General features: G+C 40.5%; 1 protein-coding gene across 2 annotated transcripts in view; it reads left to right on the top strand.

The window, feature by feature from the left end:
- Positions 1-25,354, top strand: part of ttc38 (tetratricopeptide repeat domain 38) — a 69,681-nt gene that overhangs the window by 7,918 nt on the left and 36,409 nt on the right. For both annotated transcript variants that reach the window (XM_061970150.1, XM_061970149.1), the window contains exons 4-11: positions 953-1,124; positions 4,025-4,198; positions 7,877-7,952; positions 15,419-15,538; positions 15,679-15,738; positions 15,964-16,002; positions 17,673-17,754; positions 19,140-19,305. In XM_061970150.1, the coding sequence (XP_061826134.1) occupies positions 953-1,124; positions 4,025-4,198; positions 7,877-7,952; positions 15,419-15,538; positions 15,679-15,738; positions 15,964-16,002; positions 17,673-17,754; positions 19,140-19,305 (889 nt within the window). The remainder of the gene's footprint in view (positions 1-952; positions 1,125-4,024; positions 4,199-7,876; positions 7,953-15,418; positions 15,539-15,678; positions 15,739-15,963; positions 16,003-17,672; positions 17,755-19,139; positions 19,306-25,354) is intronic.

Raw genomic sequence — 25,354 nt, 5'->3', positions numbered from 1 at the left:
TGGTGCATTATGAAGCGTAAAATACGACAGCGGAGACCCCGGATTGTTGAACGACTGAACCGGCCTGCAGGCCCAAGGCGTCTGCTGCTGTTCTACACGCACCAATACTCCATCATTGTTGGCGCTAAACATTTTCAAAATGGGGTCCCAGGGACCCCATCAAGTCATAAAAAGGGGGTCCCACAGTACATTTTTGGGGTCCCACTTTTTTGTAACCGTTTTGAAAACAAATGATAAACGTATTCATTATCCTGTTATATCTCACATTCTATATTGTGTTTTGGAAAAAGGTTGTCATAAACGTTAATTAATTATTATTTTTTTAAATGCAAAAGAAAACACATTTTTAGGCATATGTAAATTTTATTCAGTTATAAACATTCATTCACTTTCTTCTTTCCTTCATGGATCTAAACTTTACCGAAGCCGGTATTTTTTTCTATATTTTTATTGTAATATTTTCAGAATGTGTGTGTTCTATTCTTGGCCAAAGTAAGACAAAGAAAACAATCTGAAGTTGTCTTTATTTTTTAGTTTTAATGCCGTGATTTTAATAGTCCGGCCTGCGTGTGCACGGATTTTCCTCCATGCGGCCCCTGAGCTAAAATGAGTTTGACACCCCTGCCTGAGAAGAATTTAAGGCAACATTGGGATAAATGAGTAGGAAGTCATTAATATCCTAATCCACTAAATAAGAATAGTACAACAAAAAAAACCAGTGTTGCAATAAAGCAGACACGCAGAAAAGTGTTTTATTTTGTTTGTAATACTCTACCATCAAAACAAAGCTTGTTTATCACTTGAATATATAAATAACACGGTAACCCTGAATTGTCAACACACAAAATGAATACTAAGACAACTCATTTCAGCAATAAAAATGTCTTAGAAACATTATTGTGCATTGGGAAAGTCCAAAAAGCAACGCCTGTTGTGATGATTCTCCCCGCAGTGATGGGACATGTGATGAGCACGGGCTTGGAGCTGGTGGGAACAGCCACCTCGCCCCGCCTCAACCAACGTCTGGCCAGCGCTGTGAAGAAGACCGTGGAGCTGGCCAACAGTCAAAACATCACACAGAGAGAGAGGCTCCACGTCAAGGCCATGGAGTTCTTCTCACATGGGTAAGCTTTAAGGTCATGTGATCAGGATCAGACTGCTTGTTTGGGGGATTTAGGAATGTTGGGGGTCCTTTGGTATAAATAACTTAACACAAGCACCAACTTTTAATGGGATCTATTGTAGAAACACAACAACACAGAAAGTAATGGCAATAGATGCCATTATGCTTGCATGAGTTTGGTGTGGATGAACCGAAGAGCCCTGACCTCAACCAGTACAAACACCTTTGGGATGAAATAGAACCAAGGTTACAAGCTTGAAGGTTTCCGTTCGTTTATTGACTATCACAAATAGATTTGGCGCTATTTGTCTGCAAAAAAGTATAATAAAGCACCTGGTCTGCCAGAGGATAAGAAGATGGAGTCAGTGATATCAATGTTACCAACTTAGCGTCAAAAGAAGTGACAGGATGAAGGTCATTTGTAGTTCTACACATATTTGCTTTGTATTCCATATTTTTCTAAATAGGTTTCGTATTTCTCAACAAATAGATTGCAGTCCTTTGGGAAACACCAACAAAGATTTATTAAGAATTTGAATTCATTTCATTTATATAATTTGGATTTGAATTAAAGTGGCTCCACTCGACCAGAAATGGAATTGAAATCACTAGAAGTGAAGGTAAATTTATTGCAACTCAGAGCATTTTTAATGGCTAAATAACAGGAAGAATTTATCACATTTAACAAAGGTTTTAGCCTAAATACTCAAAATGATTTGCTAACACTAAAATTAAACACAAATTTCCTCCACTTTGATTACAGAATTGTCTTTATTGTCATTATAAATATGTACAGTGATATGTTGCTGACACTTCTCGTTTTCTTGTGGAAAAATATTAAAACATTAAAATGCAATAAAAAAGTAGCTTACAAAATTTAACTTAATTAATACAAAACAGACACTAAAACAACCAAAATGGCCTAAGATACTAAGCAGTGCTAAAATCCAAATTTAATTGCGACTTGAGTTCAACGTTGCAAAGCGTGTAAAACTGAAACGTGTCCTCTATTGTGATATAATACAAACCCCAAAACCAGTGAAGTTGGCACGTTGTTTAAATCATAAATAAAAACAGAATACAATGCTTTGCAAATCCTTTTCAACCTGTATTCAATTGAATAGACTGCAAAGACAAGATACTTAATGTTCGAACTGCTAAACTTTGTTATTTTTTGCAAATATTAGCTCATTTGGATTTTGATGCTTGCAACATGTTTCAAAAAAGCTGGCACAAGTGGCAAAAAAAGACTAAAAAAGTTGAGGAATGCTCATCAAACACTTATTTGTTCGTTGGTTGAACTTTTTGATTACCTTGGTTGCCATTTTATCACAGGAAAGGTTAGCCTCTAGTATGGAACCTAGGTAGATGACCTCATCTTTCTTGGTTATAACAATGTCACCCACTTTAATAGTGAAGTCACTGAATTTCTTAAGGTTGATTTGGGACCCAAATAGGATGGATTCCGTTTTACCTAAGTAAGCAAGTAAGCTAAGTAGCAATATCCATGACTCTTCGTTTTATACCTACAAAACTGGCTAAAATGCTAATATATTAAAACTTAGCATGCTTGCAAGATAGTGCCAAGTTACAATATTCATGACTTTAAGTGTTATACTTACAAAAGTGGATAAAATGCTAACATGCAAACGCTTAACATGCTATCAAGATAGAGCCATTTCTATCCCACCTAAACATCCTTATTTCAGGTCCTGTAGGTGTACTGCTGATATGTCCCAAAACCTTTGTCCAGGTTCTGCGTTGCAGAAAGAACACTGTGACCCAAATTAGAGATAAGGGTCACATGCTGTATGTGAGCGAGAAAAAAGATGGTCGTTTAACATTCTTCTGACTCCTGAAGATGATAAGCAGTTAAAAATAGAGAGTTTCACGAGGGCTGCTATTCATTAGCTTGAGTCTGAGTGCTCCAATTCTTTGTGATACTTACTTATGTGAAGGTCAATGTTTATTTACGATTTTTGCTGTTACTTAGTATGTAATAATCACACAATAATAGACAGTAGACAAACTGTCTTTCTTGTCAACAATGTTTAGGTACTAAAAATAAAACAATTTTAATGTTGCTCCAGCTTCCCAAGCTACTGAAACGAGGTTTACAAAATTTACAATATCCAGTCTGCAGGATAAAAGAGCGCTTGAATGTATGCAACATGTTTTATTTTTTATTTTGGATTGAAGATATCAATTTGTTCTATTATGTTTTTTGTTAGATTGTGTTATACGCTAGTGTCCACCTTTGTCTTGTACTGTGATTTCCATAAACTCTCATGTTTCATATTTTGACTTGTTATGCATAAAAAAGACATAATGTTGCAATCTTAATTGTTTATTATCTCACAAACATTAACACGGCATCACTTTGATTTGACGATACCATAAAAATGTATTTATATGAAGGGTGGGTTTGATATAAATTGATGGATGATTTATTTTAGCAATGTAGTTCATCTTAAAGTTATTTTGAATACATCAAACTGCAGAAGCCATTTTCATTATTTAATATGATGATAAATAGTTTTATGGGAAACACTTTCAGTCATTTATTGCGTATTTGCATATCTAATATCCTTCATTCACCAGTCGGTTGATATAACTTGAATACCGCGACCCCGAAAGGGACAAGCAGTAGAAAATGGATGAATGGACAAGCGCTGTATCAATAATAAGATGCTTTGTTTTGATTGACACTGTAACAAAAGTCCTATATGTTCTATATTGTTGCATACAGTTGTGTAGTTGGAAGTATATTGTATGTACCTTAGTTAGGCCAAAAACGCTCTCTAGAATAAATCATCAAGAAAACTAGTTGTTTTAGGAGATTTTGATGTCCAACAACACTGTTACCTTTTTAATGTTTAACACTGGCTCGTGTTTTGGTAGGAATTTTCCCAAAGCGTGTGATACTTGGGAAGATATTCTGGTTGATCATCCCACAGACTTGCTTGCCCTCAAGTTTGCCCATGATAGCTACTTCTACATGGGAGCCCAAACCCAGATGAGGGATTCGGTTGCTCGAGTGCTACCTTACTGGAAGCCACACATCCCTTTGTCCAGGTAAGCTGTTTTTACACTCATGGGAAATACAGTACTGATAGTCTACTGGATCATAGAGAAAAGTTAAGAATTTGACCTCAAACTTAACACACAACAACAACAACACAAAGTGGTTCCAGAACCTTTTCTGTTGGACTTCCTTTACAGGAATAAAATTGGATTTTGTTGTTGTACATTCCTAAAATGACTTTGGGTTACTGCGACATCCAACATTTAGTTTTGCCTGCTAAACGTAGTTGCTGCTTGAAGAAAAAAGCAGATTCACCAAAAAAATGCTTCCAGCTTCTCATGGAAAGTCTCCACTGCACAATTAGAGAAATATAGGAATATGATTTCAAGTTGCATATTGAGCTAAAATAATTCACAAAGCTCTAACTAATTTTTTTTTAAATTATTTTTTATGAAGACAAACACTTTCAATGTCCTAAACTATTGATAGTGGAATATGGCAGAGATTCACATGAAACTTTAATCTAGCTCATGTGAGCAGGCTACTAAATAAACACATTTTGTTGTAAATTACACAAATAGTATTTATATTCGGGGACATTTGAATTTTTTTCTGTCCATCTGTGTTATCCCTGCGCGATGAGGTGGCGACTTGTACAGGCTGTACGATGCTTTCTGCCCGAGTGCAGCTGGAATAGGCTCCAGCCCCCCGCCACCCCGAAAGGGATGAGCAGTAGAAAAATGGATGGATAGATGGAGAATCACCCACCTCTTCTAAAGTTTTACGTGTCATTGTCGCAATTAACTTTTCAAGTCAGTTTTGGCCACGCACATCCACCTTCTTCTTCACTTTCTTCCTGGCACGACCATTTTTTTTTGTATTACCGCCTATGTTCAGTCTCGGAGATGTTATGACCATAGTAGGATCCCAAAGCAGAGAAGAAACAGTCGGCCAAAATAAGAATGTTTAATAACAAAAAGCCCACTAGAGGAGTGGAAAAAAATAACAAAAAGTGCAATCAAAAAAGGAGAAGAGAAACAAAAGACGCACTCAAAAGGAGTGGGGAAAATACAACTGAACAATACGGGGACAGGACCACTGCAAAGGTAAGTGTGAGGAGACCAAGAAGGAAAATGATGTTCACCAGGAAACGCCAAGTGAGTGGAAGAAGTCCTGGGAAGTGAGTGAAACATCGACAATCAACTGGCACTGAGACGACTGGCAGGGAGGCTTAAGTAAGCCAAAGGCAAATTGGCAGCAGGTGTATGTGGCTGGCTCTGCCCCGGAACTCCAAAACCAGGTACTGCAGAGAAGGGCAAAAAGGAAGCAGCAGAGCAACCAAACACATAACAGGAGACACAGAAATGGCTGGCTGACAATAGCTCTGTCTTTGCTCGAAACACGAGAAAAAAGCACATTTTAGTGATTTGGTCAGACTGTTCCGAGCTCTTTACGTCTGTCGCTCCATGTGCACGACGAAAAGTGAACTGCAGAGAGCCTAACGTCACATTTGCTTCATTGTGCTGGGAGCCTTTCTCTCTTTAAAAAAAAGCTGCCACTGTCATCTTAAATTTTGAATATTGCTGTCTGTGGGTATAAAATGGACATGCTGCCTCCGATCCAGACAACTCAGTGCGTGTGGCTTACGTCATCACAACAATTGGTATCGTCAACGTTGTTCCGGTGATCAACGTATGTCTTTTTTTGGTCACCAAATTTTTGGTGCATCACTAGACAGTATTGCGCAAAAAATAAACAATCAATTTATACTGTAACTACCTTCCGGTGTTAATGTTTGTTTGTCTGTCATGGTCTGTAAACACACCGTATCGGCAGAGAATGAGGAAGTGTTGTGTCTAGAAGTGAAACATGGATGCGGACGTGTGTGCACGGAAGAAATACTTGTCGGAATTGGGCCCGTTAGCATACAATTTACAATAATAAGCTAAACATAGCATCAGATATTTGTGTCTTCTTCTGGACGCTACAAAACATTGTATTACTTTGATTTTTTTTTCATGTAAAAAACTATATTTTATTTTGTTTTCAAGTAAAAAAAACATAATTTTTAAAGTGTCAGCTAATATGTTTCCATGGCGCACTGCCACAATCAACTGCATTAAAAGGAAACACTGAGGTCTGACAGACGCTATTTCTACTAAATAATGGCATTGTTCAATGATAGCCTCACAGTCCAAATGCGGTTGATATATGGTCAAGCCCTTCTTTTCTTTTACTTAAAGAGACACAGAAAGTAAACAATGTGCATTTTGATTTTTAATAGTTAATTTAGAGTAGCTTTATGGTCCTTTTATCCTCATCTCACTGGATTTTTCCAGGTGTCTCAATTGAAGTGATCAGAATAGATTTGATAATTTTGTGGAGGTTTATTTTATGATTTTATTATAATGCAGCTGAGATAGGCTCCAGCACCCCCCGCGACCCCGAAAGGGAAAATCTGTAGAAAATGGATGGATGGATTATGTGTGGTGTACACTACATGCAAACTTCAAGTGCAATTTAATGTTTCACTTTCTTGGGGCGCTGGACTTATTGCAGCCTCAGAAGTGGGTAAAAGTACCGTACTTAATGGGAGAATACGCGGAAGACCAGATTTGACGGGGTGTGCAGTGGCAGACTTAAGTCAAGGCAGAGAATGTTGCACAGCCAGAATCTGCTCAGTAGCACATTTTTTTTCACTTAAGCTAATGAGAGAATAGGGCAATGAATGCGCTGAATTTTAGAAATGTAATTTTGTTTAAGTTAAAGTTAAACGGTAACGTTCACGGTATGTAACATATGGAGAATGACAACGACAACAAACCTTTAAACCTTTCTAAGTCACCAAAATAGTTTTTTTTATACAGTACTTAAGCATCTGCAATTCATAAAAGCTTGGTCAAAATCGTTACATGATTCTCCTCAGTTCTCCACATCTCACATGTTGTTTATTCATCTTACTAATCAGTGACAGCTACGTGGGGAAAGGCACGTTGATGGGAAATGCTTATTTTTAAAGTAGTGCCAACGAAGGAATAGTTGTTTCGTTCCAGAGTCAGCAAGTGAAAATGTGATCCCAGGAGTTAAACGTGGGTCACAAGGAAAGTAATTCTTACAGAGGAGTGTTCTTCATATCACAGCCTCACACTCATAAAGGTGGTGTTTTTTTACCGGTAATGGAGAAAATGCTTGTGAGAAGCATCGTTACTCGCTGCTTTGCAGCACTGGATGCTTTTACCAACATCATGTTGGGAGTGAAAAGGCACAGAAGAATGATGTCTGCAGAGAGAGGAGAAAATGAGGTAGCTCATCTTTTACGTGCCACTTTTAACTCAGTGTGACACTCGCTAAGGGTGTTTTTACTCTCACTCTTCTGTCAATACTTTTTCTTCTTGCTTGTTTGGTTCTCTGCACACTGACATCATTTCAATCAAGAGTAGCCTCAACTAAAAAAACTGATCAACAAACTCCACAATCTTCCAAATCCTTGCAAGAAGAGTGGAAGCAGTTATAGCTGAACTGAAGCGACCAACTCCAATGTCCCAATGTTTTGTGTCTGTTTTGAGACAGATCAAATGTTTCACTATTATATAAATGCAAATTAGATCTTCATTAACCGCTGTCGTGGCCTTGATCCTAAGAATTCAAAACCCTCCGTGATAAATTAAATTGGTGGCTGGATTGTGTTCCAACTAACGAGGAGCATCTTGTCTTTTATGTGCCCTAAGCTATCTGAAGGGACTGTATTCTTTTGGTCTGCTGGAGACTCATTTCTATGACCAGGCTGAGAAAGAAGCAATGGAGGTGAGAAGGTCTTCTTCATCCTTTTTTAATGTGTGTGCCATTCGTGCTGCATACCCTGCCTCTGTTGAACGTGTCACATTGCTTTCACAATTAATTTACTTTTGATGGCCAATAATGACTCGCTCAGACCTCAGGAGTACCAATTTGCCCCGGGGAAATAAGTTATGCATACTAACAACCTCTGAAGTGGAATTCCATCCGTTTGGGTCACTGATTAACCTTCTATTTGTTCTGTTTGTTGAAGTTATAGAAATCTGTCAAACTATGACATCATAAAACCTTAATAACCATGCAATAAAATGTTCAAATAACAATTTCATATTTCTAGCAGCTATACACTTATTATTAGTCAGAAAGAGATGATACATTATTATCTGCTTACAGATTATACCTGGTGGTTGTTCAAACATACTGCAGCTAGTCCTGGATAAACTAACCAACCCCCACACCATAATGTTTCAGTCACACGCAGGATTCTCTTGGGAATGAGGCAAAAACTAACCCAGACAACACGGTAGTCGATGATGGGGAATGACAATGTGATCCAAAAATTATTGAGTCTAAGACACATTTTTAAAGGGTTTGACCACTTCCAATATTTAATTGTACACATTGAACTGGGATTTTATGAGGTACAATAAATATTTTTCTGCTATGCTGACAGTTTGTGTGACAATTCTGAATTGTACAACATTGATGTCCTCGGTACATGAAGTGCTAAAACTTAGTTTTGTTAGTGCAACAGCGCTTTAACTCAAGCTTTAGTGGAAATCAACACTGAGGTCATTCACACTGTTTGCAGAACAGTGTATAAAAAACAGTTATAAAAATATTAGAGAGAGACCAACTACAGTTGAACCGCAATTTACAAACCTAATTGGTTCTTGTACAGGGTTTGTAAATAGAAAAGTTTGTATATTGAAGCAAATTTCTCAAGAAGAAATAATGAATGACGGAGGCAGATAATTACATATATCCATATTTGTGTGTTACTTCTTTATTTTCATAGTCCTATTACAAAACAGCTAGTGTTCTTTACTTGTTATCTTTTGGTTGTCTGCAAGTACTGTGTGCCAACTTTGAGGAATGTGAAGGGGGAGATCTTCTCTGCTTCTCGTCTAAAACCGACTTTCGATAATAAACAAGAGGGACCTGGAGTGAGCTGGGAGAGAGGGGGAGTAGTAATAAATTATTTCTCTTATCTTTCCCTTTGCCCAGCTGTGGAGTAAGAGGAACAAGTAGGGTGGGGGCAAGAGAGAAGATATAGAAAATAAGTTTTCCGTATGGGAGTTTAGACCAATTTAGCTGTGCGAGTGAGCGCTTCTGTACGGGATTTGATCTCAAGTTTGTTTCCAAAGGCTTTGGAAATAAAATTACAAAATACCTATTCTGTCTCTGGTGGTTCTTCTACTCAGCTTTATTTGTCATAAAAAAAGAGCTTGGGAGTGACCAGCAACTTGAATTCCCTGGGAGGAACAACTGGTCAAAACGCAACAATTATAATAGAGTCCAGCTTCGACAACAGTCCATATTTAAGCAAGGCTTTGTACACTTTGAACTAGGCCTAGTATAGTACCGCGATACTAATGAATAATATTGAGTACTATACCGCCTCTAAGAAGTATCGGTCCGCCCGCCCCCGCCCCCCGTACCCCATTGTCGTCACATCGTGTCGTTGCTGTTTTTTTATGAGCAAACGAGCATGTTCCGCAGCGCACAATCACGGAGTACTTACAAGCGTGTGTAGACAACAAAGGGAGAATGGACGCATTTTGGCTTAAAAACTAACGATAAAGGTGAAGCTATAACACTGAAACGCCCTCAGGAAGAGGTGTTTTAAGACATGGCTTGCTAGCTAGCGGCTAAAGTCCATCCGCAGTCTGCAGTGTTGTAGCTACTTCTAAATCACTAATCTTCGTCTCCATGGCGACAAATAAAGTGAGTTTCTTACAAGTATCATCCCTGCAAGACGAGGAATAGCTAAACATGCTTCACTACACACTGTAGCTCACCAGCGTCACAATGTAAACAAACGCCATTGGTGGATCTACACCTGACATCCACTGTCAGGATCGTATCTAGTTGATAATACTATGATTACATCAATATTTTTCAGCATCACAAAATCTTTTTTTTCGTTTGAAAACAATTATGTTGTGTTTATTAACTCAGGAAATATGTCCCTGGACACATGAGGACTTTGAATATGACCAATGTATGATCCTATAACTACTTGGTATCGGATTGATACCCAAATTTGTGGTATCGTCCAAAACTAATGTAAAGCATCCATACAACAGAAGAATAAATAATTATTACATTTTAACATAAGTGTAGATAGAACATGTTAAAAGAGAAAGTAAGCAGATATTAACAGTAAATGAACAAGTATATTAATAATACATTTTCTACCACTTATCCCTTCCACTTGTCCTTAATAATTTTCACAAAATAATAGAATGGAAATTGACACAATATGTTAAGCATATGTCAGCTGCTAAATTAGAAGCGTTTGTTTGCTTACTTACTACTAAAAGACAAGTTGTCTTATATGTTCACTATTTTATTTAAGGACAAACTTGTAAAAAGAAATACATATCTTTAATGTACCGTAAGATTTTTTTGTTAAAAAAAAGCCAATAATGCAGTTTTTTGTGGTCCCCTTTATTTAGAAAAGTATCAAAGTACCGAAAAGTATCGAAATACATTTTGGTACCGGTACCAAATATTGGTATCGGGACAACACTACTTTGAACACAATATAAAGCACTATGCAGTACTTAATAGCAAACAAACTTAACTTTAACAGGCAGGTCACCACAATGTTTAGGAATAAAAAATAAAATCCACTTTACCTTGTTGGTTAATCTTCTTGCCGTACAGCCAGAGAAAGGGGGACGAAGGAGGCAGTGTTGACAACGCTGTAGATACCTTCTAAATGTTTCCAAACACACATCGCTTGTCCATTGTTTTTTTTGGACTCGTATTGAGTTAACAAAACTAGAAAAATGCTGTAAAAACAAACAAACAATGGTGCACTAAACAGGTGGAAGAAATGTTCGTACACTGAGACAAGGTTCGTACAACAAAGCAAATGTTTGTAGTTCCTGGATCAAAAAGTGTGTATGAAGGGTTCGTAAATCAAGGATGCACCTTACTTGCAGTGGAAGTGGCATGGCAAGGGAGAGAGAAACGGACGGGCTCATTGAAAAAAGCTGCAATGTTGAGTCCAATACGGTGCTTTGCAATTACTGTAATTTTCATATAAGCAGATTCTTTCACATGTTCAAGGATATGATCTCTATTCTTGATGATGGTCACAACAGTCAATTAGTTTAGATCTGGGGTGTCCAAAGTGTAGCCCACAGCTAATTTTTGTAAGGCCCCACGGCACATTCTTGAAATATTATTACAAAAAAAACATAAAAAGTGGAATAAAGGAGCATGCAAACAACTGTAATGTAACAAGAACAAGTACGAATATTGACATTAATAACACAAAGCTAAACTGAAGGCTGTTTTTAAAAAATCTATAATTCTGAATGCGAAAAATATCAAAATGACCCTCGCATCTTTTGATTTCTCTGAGCTGCCACCTTACCGTGGTAGAGGAGTTTGCGTGTCCCAATGATCCTAGGAGCTATGTTGTCCGGGGGTTTCCATGCCCCCTGGTAGGGTCTCCCAAGGCAAACTGGTCCTAGGTGAGGGATCAGACAAAGAGCAGCTCGAAGACCTCGATGAAGAACACAAACAAAGGACCCAGATTTCCCTCGCCCGGACGCGGGTCACCGGGGCCCCCCTCTGGAGCCAGGCCCGGGGGTGGGGCACGATGGCGAGCGCCTGGTGGCCGGGCCTGTCCTCATGGGGCCCGGCCGGGCACAGCCCGAAGAGGCAACGTGGGTCCCCCCTCCAATGGGCTCACCACCCATAGCAGGGGCCATAGAGGTCGGGTGCAGTGTGAGCTGGGCGGCAGCCGAGGGCAGGGCACTTGGCGGTCCGATCCTCGGCTACATAAGCTGGCTCTTGGGACGTGGAACGTCACTTCGCTGGGGGGGAAGGAGCCTGAGCTAGTGCGCGAGGTGGAGAAGTTCCGGCTAGATATAGTCGGACTCACTTCGACGCACAGCAAGGGCTCTGGAACCAGTTCTCTTGAGAGGGGCTGGACTCTCTTCCACTCTGGCGTTGCCGGCAGTGAGAGACGACGGGCTGGGGTGGCAATTCTTGTTGCCCCTCGGCTCAAAGCCTGCACGTTGGAGTTCAACCCGGTGGACGAGAGGGTAGCTTCCCTCCGCCTTCGGGTGGGGGGACGGGTCCTGACTGTTGTTTGCGTGTACGCGCCAAACGGCAGCTCAGAGTACCCACCCTTTTTGGATTCACTCGAGGGAGTACTGGAGAGTGCTCCCCCGGGTGATTCCCTCGTTCTACTGGGGGACTTCAACGCTCATGTTGGCAGCGACAGTGAAACCTGGAGAGGTGTGATTGGGAAGAATGGCCGCCCGGATCTGAACCCGAGTGGTGTTCTGTTATTGGACTTTTGTGCTCGTCACAGATTGTCGATAACAAACACCATGTTCAAACATAAGGGTGTCCATATGTGCACTTGGCACCAGGACACCCTAGGCCGCAGTTCCATGATCGACTTTGTAGTTGTGTCATCGGATTTGCGGTCTCATGTTTTGGACACTCGGGTGAAGAGAGGGGCGGAGCTTTCTACCGATCACCACCTGGTGGTGAGTTGGCTGCGATGGTGGGGGAGGATGCCGGACAGACCTGGCAGGCCCAAACGCATTGTGAGGGTTTGCTGGGAACGCCTGGCAGAGTCTCCTGTCAGAGAGAGTTTCAATTCCCACCTCCGGAAGAACTTTGAACATGTCACGAGGGAGGTGCTGGACATTGAGTCCGAGTGGACAATGTTCCGTACCTCTATTGTCGAGGCGGCCGATTGGAGCTGTGGCCGCAAGGTAGTTGGTGCCTGTCGTGGCGGTAATCCTAGAACCCGTTGGTGGACGCCGGCGGTGAGGGATGCCGTCAGGCTGAAGAAGGAGTCCTATCGGGTTCTTTTGGCTCATGGGACTCCTGAGGCAGCAGACAGGTACCGACAGGCCAAGCGGTGTGCGGCTTCAGCGGTCGCGGAGGCAAAAACTCGGACATGGGAGGAGTTCGGGGAGGCCATGGAAAAAGACTTCCGGACGGCTTCGAAGCAATTCTGGACCACCATCCGCCGCCTCAGGAAGGGGAAGCAGTGCAGTGTCAACACCGTGTATGGTGGGGATGGTGCTCTGCTGACCTCGACTGCGGATGTTGTGGATCGGTGGAGGGAATACTTCGAAGACCTCCTCAATCCTACCAGCACGTCTTCCTATGAGGAAGCAGTGCCTGGGGAATCTGTGGTGGGCTCTCCTATTTCTGGGGCTGAGGTTGCCGAGGTAGTTAAAAAGCTCCTCGGTGGCAAGGCCCCGGGGGTGGATGAGATCCGCCCGGAGTTCCTTAAGGCTCTGGATGTTGTGGGGATGTCTTGGTTGACAAGACTCTGCAACATCGCGTGGACATCGGGGGCGGTACCTCTGGATTGGCAGACCGGGGTGGTGGTTCCTCTCTTTAAGAAGGGGAACCGGAGGGTGTGTTCCAACTATCGTGGGATCACACTCCTCAGCCTTCCCGGTAAGGTCTATTCAGGTGTACTGGAGAGGAGGCTACGCCGGATAGTCGAACCTCGGATTCAGGAGGAACAGTGTGGTTTTCGTCCTGGTCGTGGAACTGTGGACCAGCTCTATACTCTCGGCAGGGTCCTTGAGGGTGCATGGGAGTTTGCCCAACCAGTCTACATGTGCTTTGTGGACTTGGAGAAGGCATTCGACCGTGTACCCCGGGAAGTCTTGTGGGGAGTGCTCAGAGAGTATGGGGTAACGGACTGTCTTATTGTGGCAGTTCGCTCTTTGTATAATCAGTGTCAGAGCTTGGTCCGCATTGCCGGCAGTAAGTCGGACACGTTTCCAGTGAGGGTTGGACTCCGCCAAGGCTGCCCTTTGTCACCGATTCGGTTCATAACCTTTATGGACAGAATTTCTAGGCGCAGTCAGGGCGTTGAGGGGATCTGGTTTGGTGGCTGCAGGATTAGGTCTCTGCTATTTGCAGATGATGTGGTCCTGATGGCTTCCTCCGGCCAAGATCTTCAGCTCTCACTGGATCGGTTTGCAGCCGAGTGTGAAGCGACTGGGATGAGAATCAGCACCTCCAAGTCCGAGTCCATGGTTCTCTCCCGGAAAAGGGTGGAGTGCCATCTCCGGGTTGGGGAGGAGATCTTGCCCCAAGTGGAGGAGTTCAAGTACCTCGGAGTCTTGTTCACGAGTGGGGGAAGAGTGGATCGTGAGATCGACAGGCGGATCGGTGCGGCATCTTCAGTAATGCGGACGCTGTATCGATCCGTTGTGGTGAAGAAGGAGCTGAGCCGGAAGGCAAAGCTCTCAATTTACCGGTCGATCTACGTTCCCATCCTCACCTATGGTCATGAGCTTTGGGTTATGACCAAAAGGACAAGATCACGGGTACAGGCGGCCGAAATGAGTTTCCTCCGCCGGGTGGCGGGGCTCTCCCTTAGAGATAGGGTGAGAAGCTCCGTCATTCGGGGGGAGCTCAAAGTAAAGCCGCTGCTCCTCCACATCGAGAGGAGCCAGATGAGGTGGTTCGGGCATCTGGTCAGGATGCCACCCGAACGCCTCCCTAGGAAGGTGTTTCGGGCACGTCCGACCGGTAGGAGGCCACGAGGAAGACCCAGGACACGCTGGGAAGACTATCTCTCCCGGCTGGCCTGGGAACGCCTCGGGATCCCCCGGGAGGAGCTGGACGAAGTGGCTGGGGAGAGGAAAGTCTGGGCTTCCCTGCTTAAGCTGCTGCCCCCGCGACCCGACCTCGGATAAGCGGAAGAAGATGGATGGATGGATGGATGGATCTTTTGATTTTTTTTTTGTGTGCGGCCTTCAGTGGAAAACGTTTGGACACCCTTGGCTTAGAAGACCAAGTATGCTGCCAATGTTGGTCAGCATTTTTCCCCTTTCTGAAAATTTCGCAATGTTTAATTGTACTTCTATGATGGTGGGTTTTCTTTCCTTTGACACACTTCAATCAGAAGACTATGTCTTATGCTTGGTAGATGTATTTAAGGGAAAAAAGTCAACACAAAAGAGCAAAAGTGACTTTGTCCTCCCTAAGTGTAGTGACGTAGATAAGTATTATTTCGCCAACATATTTATCAGCCCCGAGCATGTCACCCCTTTTTTTTTTTTTTTTTTTTTTTTTTTTTGTACAGTATTGTGTATTTATAGGACTGTGTGCAACCATGAAATGTATCAAGAAGACCAGCTGTAGTGAGGTTAGGTGTAAGAATAACTAATAGTTGTAAAGGAAAGGTTTTGCATTTATCCACCTGTTTTAATGATTTAGACCGATTTCTGTCCCTCGGGGGGCAGGGACTTGCTCTGGTTCCAGGTGATGCATGGTCTGTCCATTCAGTCGCCCATATCTATGAGATGAAAGCTGAGGTGGACAAAGGCTTGAAGTTCATGGAGGGCGGGGAGAAAGACTGGAAGGTATAACCATTGACTTTCCCAAGGAAACGTGTTACCTCTGATGAATCATGTTCAATAAGCCTTAACACTTCTTTTCTAATCGCTATCCAGTAAATTAAACCTTGGGGGAAAGTATTTAAATATGTCTGATGTAATTGCAGGTGTCTGATATGCTGGCCAGCCACAACTATTGGCACTGGGCGCTGTACTTCATCGAGAAGGTAAAGAATTTAATTAATTTTCTCATTCAAGCGCAAAGTTGGCAGTGGAGTTGTTTCCAGAACTTGTATTTATGATATGTTTTCTCCAGGGTAATTTGAAGTCCACAGTTGATTGTATTGCAAGATTAATTTGCATCTGTGCCACACAATGTTATCAAGCTAGCATATCTCAAGTCTGATGTTATTTCGATTTATCTTTGTCACACGCCACACTTCTCTCCACAGGGGCAATATGAGGCTGCACTGCAAATCTTTGATTCTGAGGTGAGTTTATTCCTTTTTAGCTTTCCATTCCATTCTTAAGCAAATGAGCTGAGTGTACGTGCTTAGAGAGGCTGGGGGATATTTTAATAAATAAGGTGACGTGCTAGATTAATTTTCTGACTGTTTTAATTAGGGTTCCACAAGGCTCGGTATTGGGACCTAAGTTATTTATACTTTATTTAAATGATATTTGTTCAGTATCTAATACATTGAAATGTATTATGTTTGCAGATGATACAAATGTATATTGTTCAGGAGAAGACTTGAAGGAAGTGTTGAGGATAATATAGGTTGAGTTGCTTCAGCTAAAAAAAAAGGTTTGATATGAATAAGTTCATTAAATGATAAGAAAACTAAAATTATGGTGTTTAGTGGTGCAAGGACATATTGTGAAGCAACATTAAAATCAAATCATGTGGAAATTGATAGAATATATGAAACTAAATTCTTGGGAATAATAATCGATCATAAATTATGTTTGAAACCGCATATTGAATATATAAAGGGAAACATATTCAAAACAATTGCTATTCTTTATAAAGTAGGACACATGGTGAATAAGAAATGTCTGCATATGTTATATTATTCTTTTATTTTTCCATATTTAACATATTGTGTTGAAGTTTGGGGAAATGTTTATAAAACAAACATAGACCCAATAATTAAACTTCAAAAAAGGGTAATTACAATAATACACAAAGCGTGCTACTGTGAACCTACCAATCCATTATTTATAAGTTCTAATGTGTTAAAATGTTCACATATTGTGTTTTTAAAAACAATGGAAATTATGTTTCGAGGAAAGAACAACAGCCCTCCAGCTTGTATTCTTAGGTTATTTAAATTAAGAGGCGAAAACTAAAATTATATATATAAAATACAAATGTATTTCAGTTTTAGGAGTTAAATGGTGGAACAAGCTCAGTGATGAGTTAAAGACATGTAGTTCTTTTTTAAGATTTAAGAAAGCCTTGAAAGGTAAAATAATAGAACATTATAAAATATAGTAACAATTACATTCATCCCATTGATTTTTTTGAACGTTGATGTTCCAGGTAATCATATTTTCAGTGAAGGTATAGGATAGGCAAATATAAGCCTTGGCTTCAGCCTATTCCTTTTCGGTCATTCTTTTTCTTTTCTTTTTGTGTGTAAATGTGTATGATTGTTAAATATGTATATTTGTACTGTTAAACTGATCACACAAAATGGTTGATTATATGACCGAAATATACTTATTTTATTCATTAAATTAAAACTTAGCATTGTTAATCTTGTAAAAGTACACTTTTTCATTCAGTTTCTCTATTAGATTGAAGTAAATGACTAATGTATGTCAGGAGTAAGTGAAAGGATTTTCAATTCCTGTACAGTTTGCCAACGATGATAATTATTTAATGTAGACGTTCTAAGAATAGATAAACAAATGTCATGCTCTTTTAAGTCATGTACCTTACAAGAACATTTCATAATGTTACTTCATGTTCATTTGCATTAACACAACAGCAGTGCTTATGAGCTTAAGCTCATGAATGCTTAAAGGGGATTCCAGCAGGAGCCCAAGCATGTTGTTTCGCTTTTCTGTGTGCAATGTGTATGTAATTGTGTGAAACACTGTCCATGTTTCATTCGTCACCGATGATAAAAGACAAATGCTAAATGTCCCGTAGATTTTCAAACGTTGTAAAGCCACAGGATCCATGTTGGACACGGTCGACGCCAGCTCACTGCTCAGCAGACTGGAAATGGAGGGTAAGACACTAAATCTAAATCTTATTCAACCAAACATATTATTAAATACTACATGCTTACATGTGGTTGAGCTGAAGGACATTTTCATAAGGAAAATGATAAGGATTGCTTATTGGTTGGACCCCAAATTTGCAGAACAGACAAATGAAGACTTAATTAGATAAAAATACAAGATTAAAAAACAAAGAAGGTGATTCCAAAATGACAACAAGAAATTACAAAATATAAAAAAGAGCACAGTGGCGAAAGTATCTAAATGAGAACAGCTGTGGCAAAAGGAAGCTGAGGTGAAGCAACGAGGCGAGCAGGAATACGAATAGACAAAAATGTTTGTCATAAAATGGGAACAGTTACAAAAAGAATGGAAGCAAATACTTTGGCGAAGGCGATGAGTACTGGAAGTGGAATGCAGCTCTCACAATAGTAGTAAGAAATAAGTAGTGAAGTACAATTTGGCAGCTTCCTGCCGCCCCCACTATGCTAAAAGTAGAAATGTCCCGATCGTCGGATCGGATATTTGCCTTTTTTAACTGATTGTCAATTGTCCGATAAGCTGTCAAGCCCAGGCGATCTTTACATGTTTACATGGCTAAAGATTGTACTCGCGTGAAAAATTCCATTAAAATGGATGCACACTCAGGGAGACACAATTATATTTCCATATTCCTTGTTACACACATGCATGAGTTACTTGAAATTCCAGGAGGTTGTCTTTCCAGAACAGCTACTCAAATTTGAGAGCGAGCTGCAAAGAACACGCCGTCTATAATACTCTGTAATACTAATACTCACTACCATTGCAGACAATAAACTAAGCAAACTTAGTTGTAGGTAAATATTTGCACTAAAACATATTTATGTTTTCATACACCGCCTCGTTTTTAGTACTTACTAAAAACCCAAAGTGTGTTTAATCTTAAGATTAAACACACATTGGTGACTCAGTATCTGTGCTTTTTTCATTCAGTATGGCTGCAAAATAACCCACTATATAGCAAATAAAGTTGCAGCATACAATAAAAGTCCAATATAACTAACACCCCATTTGGTAAAAGTGCATTTTTGGACATCTTTTAGCTGCATTTTGTTTATTGTGTGCATGTAAAACTATAAATATTCTCTCACAAATGTGTTTTGTGGTTAATATTTTTTTAGCTGATTTATTGGATTTACATTGTTTCCTAGGGGAACATTGTTTCAGTTTTCATTGGATTCGGTTTTTTCCAGCCCTTTTGGAACAAAATAATAACAAACTGAGGAACCACTGCAATAATACTGACAATATATCAAATCTATTTAGGGACAAGCAGTAGAAAATGGATGGATGGATGATCAAAATCATGCAGCCTTGATGCTTTAGTGGGCAATAATTTTGTGCTTGTTAGGTGTGTTTGTGAAGGACCGATGGCGGGAGTTGCTCCAGGTAACGCTGCCGCACACCGAGGACCATGTGACCCTATTTAATGACCTCCACTTCCTCATGGTGTCCCTGGGAGCCAAAGAGACTGGTGCTTCTCAGCGTCTGCTGGAAGGCCTCCAAGAATTGGCTAAGTAATTTCTGGACCATTTCCTCTTTCCACTGTCCATGTTGACACCATCACCCTTACATAAGAACCACAAAGCTTTATGTAATCCAGAGAGCATGTAGGACGAGCGGTGCATGCAGACAGAACGGAGAGCAGTAGTCCATTTAACTCAGCAGGGTCTTCCCCCACATTTGTAGATGTGGCAACAGCAGCTGCTTCCTCCCTGGGGCGTTGTGGTTATAATGCGTTCTGGCAACCTGACCACAGACAGTAGTTTCCCATTTTGTCCATAAGAAATCCCACATAAAGGCAGCTATCTACAACCACTTCTTTAAATTGTCATGTCTTTCACAGTTGTGTAAATCGCAAACGTTACTTCTGGGGATGGAGGGGCTACTGAGTGGGTGGCAGCTCTTAAAATATTCAGTCAAATCCTAAGTGAGAGGTGGATGACCTCCACTCAGCTTTACTCACAGTTGTCACACAGAATGTCCTGACATGTTTTAGCTATGCATTTATTTATTGTACTGTGTAGAGCCACCACATTGCATGGGTTTAAATGCTGCTGATTTACATAATCCATACTTTGCAGTAATGCAACAATCAAAAGCAGTTGTTAGTATAATCCAAGAAAAGCCTCGGGAGACTATGAAATCTTGAAACTTTGAGTGTGGTAAATTCAACTCAAACTCAAACATAATCCATTCTTGAAGACCACTCAACTTTCAGATTTGAATGAATTTTCAGTATAAATTAAATGAAAATAGAATCATCACTTTTCAGACATTGTGTCGCCATACAACTTAGATTGTGTTCATTTGATTTCGGTAACTTTTTATTATGGTCAAAAGATACACAGTGGTACCTCGGTTTTAGTTCTCAGTTCTCTGTGTTCATATACACACACACACATATATTCAGTAAAACATTTAAAAACCGTTCCCGTGTGACATTCTGACTACCATATTGCATTTGTGCCCAAATAATTATTAATATATACCGTATTTTTCGGAGTATAAGTCGCACCTGCCAAAAATGCATAATAAAGAAGGAAAAAAACATATATAAGTCGCATTGGAGCCCGGCCAAACTATGAAAAAAACTGCGACTTATAGTCCGAAAAATACGGTATATATTTTTTTTATATATATATATATATATATATATATATATATATATATACACATACATACATATACATATATATATCACCAACATCAATATGGTTTAAAACATTCGTACGGGAAGGTGTATCATCAAATAAGCAAAGGAAACCCTTAATCAACTGGAACCGTTTACCAGACTCCAAATGTAATAAAGAGTTTGCCAGATTTAAAAAAAAAAAATCAGTATTTAAGACGACCTGTCACCAATGCCTAATCAGGCTCTGACGGCTCCTCCCCATTTAATTATGGAGCTGACTGTGTAGGAACTGACAAAGAAATAGACAGACACTCAGAACGACTACCATACGTCCCCCAACTCCAATGCTTCGCTCTCTCAAACCCGAGACACATACGGTTTCAACAAGTTCACATGACAAAGTTGTATTCTTGATCTATGTTCAGGAGTGGAAATGAGCCACCTCCTGACCTTTTTTGAATTTGTACCTAAAACTATTAACAACATAAATTAAGCTACTTAGAGGGTCTGGCTTTGTCCAGTTGTCCTGCAACAGCGCCAACGGACCACAAACTCTTAGACTGAACACCAGGTCATTAGGATTAAATCCTGTACTCTCTTGGACCACTTCCCGTGCGGCCAACAACATCCAAGGTAGTGCTTCTTTCTAGTCACCTTACATCTGGACACAAAAAGAACACAACATGGACTTAAGCGTTTGGTGAACACTTTCTAAAGAACCTCGACGTTGGACATGATAAACAGAAGACAGGTTATGTGTTACTTTTAACTGATTCACAACTTGTGCAAACATTAGACCCACTATCTGTTTGAATAACCCGAGGCAAACCAAATACTGAAATAAACTGTGACACAGCACGCACTACATTTTTCGATGTAATACTGTGTAGAGGAAATGCAGATGGGTACCGCGTACTCTGGCACACTTCTGTCAACAATTACCGTGCACCAGACCTACACAGTCTATAAATAAATGCTTAGAACTAAGTGGCACTGATTGTAAAGTTTGATTTGGCTTACTAGTTAGTTAGCTGACATGTATGACAGGACTTACAGTACGCCGACACATCTCTTTACATAAGAGGCCAAAAGAAATACCCTATAACCCGATCATAAGTTTTACTGACGCCAAAATGGCTGCTCTGGTCGTAAGAATTTTTTAACACAGCATCACAAAACTTTAAAGGGCTACCACCAGATACACAGGATCACCCACAATACCTTCTAACTGAGGTGTCCATTTTCTCATCAATGCATCATGGTACAGGAAATAATAGTGAGAACGATCTCTAACCTCAGAAGGACAACAAATCAAATCCAAAAGTTCTCTTAAAGTGACGTCAGACTTCTGCTCCTTCACCAGATCGAGGAAATAGGCACTGGAACATCAGTTAGAAACATCCAACACTTTCTCATCCTTATACCACATTTTTTTTCAACATGTGACTGCACATTTGCTAAATACTTCAGGAAACTGCATTTCACTTTCATCAGGCACACTACATACAACAGGAACACTGGAAACTTGAGAAACGTCAGCCCAAACCCGGGCTACCTGCAATATCATTACCCAAAAATCAAAGTGACCCCATCCACTGGCAATGCTGGACACACCCCTATAGTCACTTCGCCCTGAAATAAATCACAGTGCAGTACCGTTTTATAAAGTGTCACATTCCAAACTGCTAACCCCATTCCCACAACAGAAATGTCAGTGCCTGTAGAAGTTTTACCTAAAAACGGCAACGCAGAGCAACAATAAATTAATCATCTGCCCCGGTGTTACACAATTTTAACACACACACTGTCACTACTCCCGACCAAGGACACAGACCCCTCTGTTATGAACGGTAGAAAATACTTAAAGTCTGGCACCACCTCAGTCACTGTGGAAACCCAAAGGGACACAGTACACATGGCCAATTAACGTTTGGGTGAAACCAAATTAGAACGAGATTTAAGCGCATAGCAGTCACTTTTCCAATGCCCACTCTAATTACAAACTTTCTCAAAGTCACGTAAAAGACGACCACTTCTGACCCCTTCTTCTGGTGTCTTTTTTGGTAAAATTAGGCCTAGTGTCACGAGAACCAAAACCAGCTTTATTGTTCCTAGAAAATATCAGATAATAATCATCACAGCAGCTTCTGCAACAGTTTTAAGGTTCACCAATACGTACTGAAATGCGCTCGGAAACCGAATCCTTAAACTGCTCCAGCAGTATAAGCGCCTGACGAACACCAGCTTTCAAATTGGTTGACCTAATCACGCATAAACTCCAAGTGCGATTTATCTCCACGTTTCCAACTACAAAAACGTTGCCTGTACGTATCTGGCACCAACTCGTACGCTTTTAGCACTGTTGCTTTAACTTCAAGATACGTACTCCTTTCAGCACTAGTCAATGCTGAAAACGCCTGCTGCACTTTCCTCACCAAAATACACTGTAGGAATAAAACACACGTGGCCTCAGACCCGCCACGAGCCTCTGCTAAACTTTCAAATAGAGAAAAAAAAGTTTCAGGGTCTTTCTCATTGAACTTAGAAACAAGCCTCAAATCACGAAGAACATCCTTTTCTCCTCGTACTCCCAATGTGCGCCGATCGCCAGTTGAACTATCCCGAAGGTTGCCCTGTCTTGTTAACTCAAATGTCTGCTGCTCAAAGTCAAGTTTAGCAATTCCCAAATCCTGCTTCCTTTTCTCTGCTTTACTCGAATTTTTTCAACTTCATGATCAGCCTGCCCTTGCAATTTCTGAGCGTCTACTTGCCTTTTGTCAGTCTCCTGCTTTGCCTGCACTCCCATTTTCTCAGTTTCAAGCACAGCCTACATTCGTAACAAAAGCAATTCTCTCTGCTGCTCAAAACTTAAACCAGTGACACCTACAGGTGAAGCTACATCTCCTTTAAGTACTCCTGCGTTCAGAATGCCAATTTTAACTAATTAATCTATCAAATGATCTTTAACAATATTTTTAACTTTCTTTGTGTTTCCAACTTCAACTTTATAATACTTTGCAATCTCAATTAACTGCCTCCTAGTGCAGTTGTCCAAACCTTGCTCACATGGTACTTCTCCACAACTTCATCCATGATAACACAAATACAAAAAACCCACAGAAACTTAAGTGATTACTTAAGAATATATACCAACACAAAAACGAAGAAATCCCGCTAGCTACTTAGCCAAAAACCTTACAAACTCAAGCCTTGTCTGCGGGAAGCGAGGCGATGGGTATTTATGCGCTATATAGCTGGCAAACAATCATCGTATGGTGGGAAATGGGAAGCTGCAAACCGCTCTTCACTTCCACACTAATGCACACAATTCAGTGAGACCCCAGTTGGCAAACACTGCTAAGACTAGTAGGGATTCCTCTTCTTTCAACTTTCACTGCACATTCTTGTCTTGATAACAGCTGCAGCTGACCAATATCATGAAAAAAAACTTCAGCACCATCGGCCAAGAGCGCATTATCTATATAAGGCAAATGACGTTTCAGGAAAAACCCTCTAACAAGGCAATGAAAACACGCATGGCCAGCTCCACCAAGACTTCACAAGCCACTCAATCAAAGACGTGACACAATGCTACAAAGCGCTCACAAACAAAACCGGATTACCACTAAAACACAGCAAAAGCAAACTTATGCTACCTTACTGAAAAACACTAATTGTTTAAAACACGCCCCCATTTGTTACCGCTGGCTGAGGGGGAGACAAGACTGAAGTAAAAGTTGAAAAAAGAAAAAAGAAAATGTTGTACCGGTAATTGTAGAAACGACAAACTTCCTGTTCCCGCGCTTAGGTTTATTGTGGGGCAAGAAAAGCAAGCCAAAATAAACAACCACAAGTTCAAAACCATCACAAAAAAATGCAACCTGCAAAGCACAAAATTTGGAAGCGACTTTAAAAAAAACAAGGCCAAAGTTGCTTATAATAAGTGGACTTGACAACATTACCCGAAATGGCTCACCCACAAAATCTAATCACTTTCTACTTATTCGTTTCCTGAAAGTTTCGAGAAAATCCACTCCTTTTGGAGTGATGTTGCTAATTAATTTGCTCACTCACTCACTCACTCACTCACTCACTCACTCACTCACTCACTCACTCACTCACTCTAACAATTACATGAACTCCTGGCAGAGGTAATAATTAGTTTTTACAGAGAAGTATGCCAACGTCCCCTCCCTTTCTCCTCTGCTGCTCATCATTGTCTATAATACATGTAAAATGATGTTTAATGTTAATTTATTAATTTCATTCATCAATTATTATGTATTTTACACTGTTTTGTGAAACCGTAATTACTTTCTATAAAATATGGTTGGTCTTTGTCGTGCATAGTGGGATTTACTAACGAAAACCAAAGTAGATAGAAAAACGATCTCAAATGTGCCAACACAATTAATTCCCGCTCTATCTCAAACTGGACATTATTGCATCTGAACACATTTGTCACATTGCCTACACACTCTACCTGCCTGCTCACAGAGAATAGAAGTACAACTAATTTAAACATCAGTCGCTGTCAGTGTCAGTGGACAGTAACTCTCGCCACAGCACAGGACTTCATTGCACAATGTCCTCTTGAAGCCACAATTGTACTGTTCTATAGTTACTCTCATATAGATACCATGCAAAGAGATCACATGTTCGTGTTACCAGTTGCCTCAATTTTTTTTTTTTTCTTCACCAGCGTCTTCGTCTGCTAAACAAACTACAATGCTGCCGATGGTGCAACATATTGGCCGTAAAATGAGGGCGCCTGCTGACCTTTGGCAGAGTTATGTAATGTGCTAACTCACGGGAGGAGTCTTATTTATCCAGCTGTCAGTGTGTTCCACTACTCAGCAGCTTTTTAAGCTGTTAGAAAGTTAGAAATGTGCCAGGCCAGTTCTCTTTGAAGGCCATTTATGCATGAGCGC

Source organism: Nerophis lumbriciformis, linkage group LG10 (assembly GCF_033978685.3).
Source record: "Nerophis lumbriciformis linkage group LG10, RoL_Nlum_v2.1, whole genome shotgun sequence".
NCBI lineage: Eukaryota > Metazoa > Chordata > Actinopteri > Syngnathiformes > Syngnathidae > Nerophis > Nerophis lumbriciformis.
The sequence above is the reverse complement of the archived record's forward strand: the minus strand, read 5'-3'. Positions and strand labels throughout refer to the sequence as shown.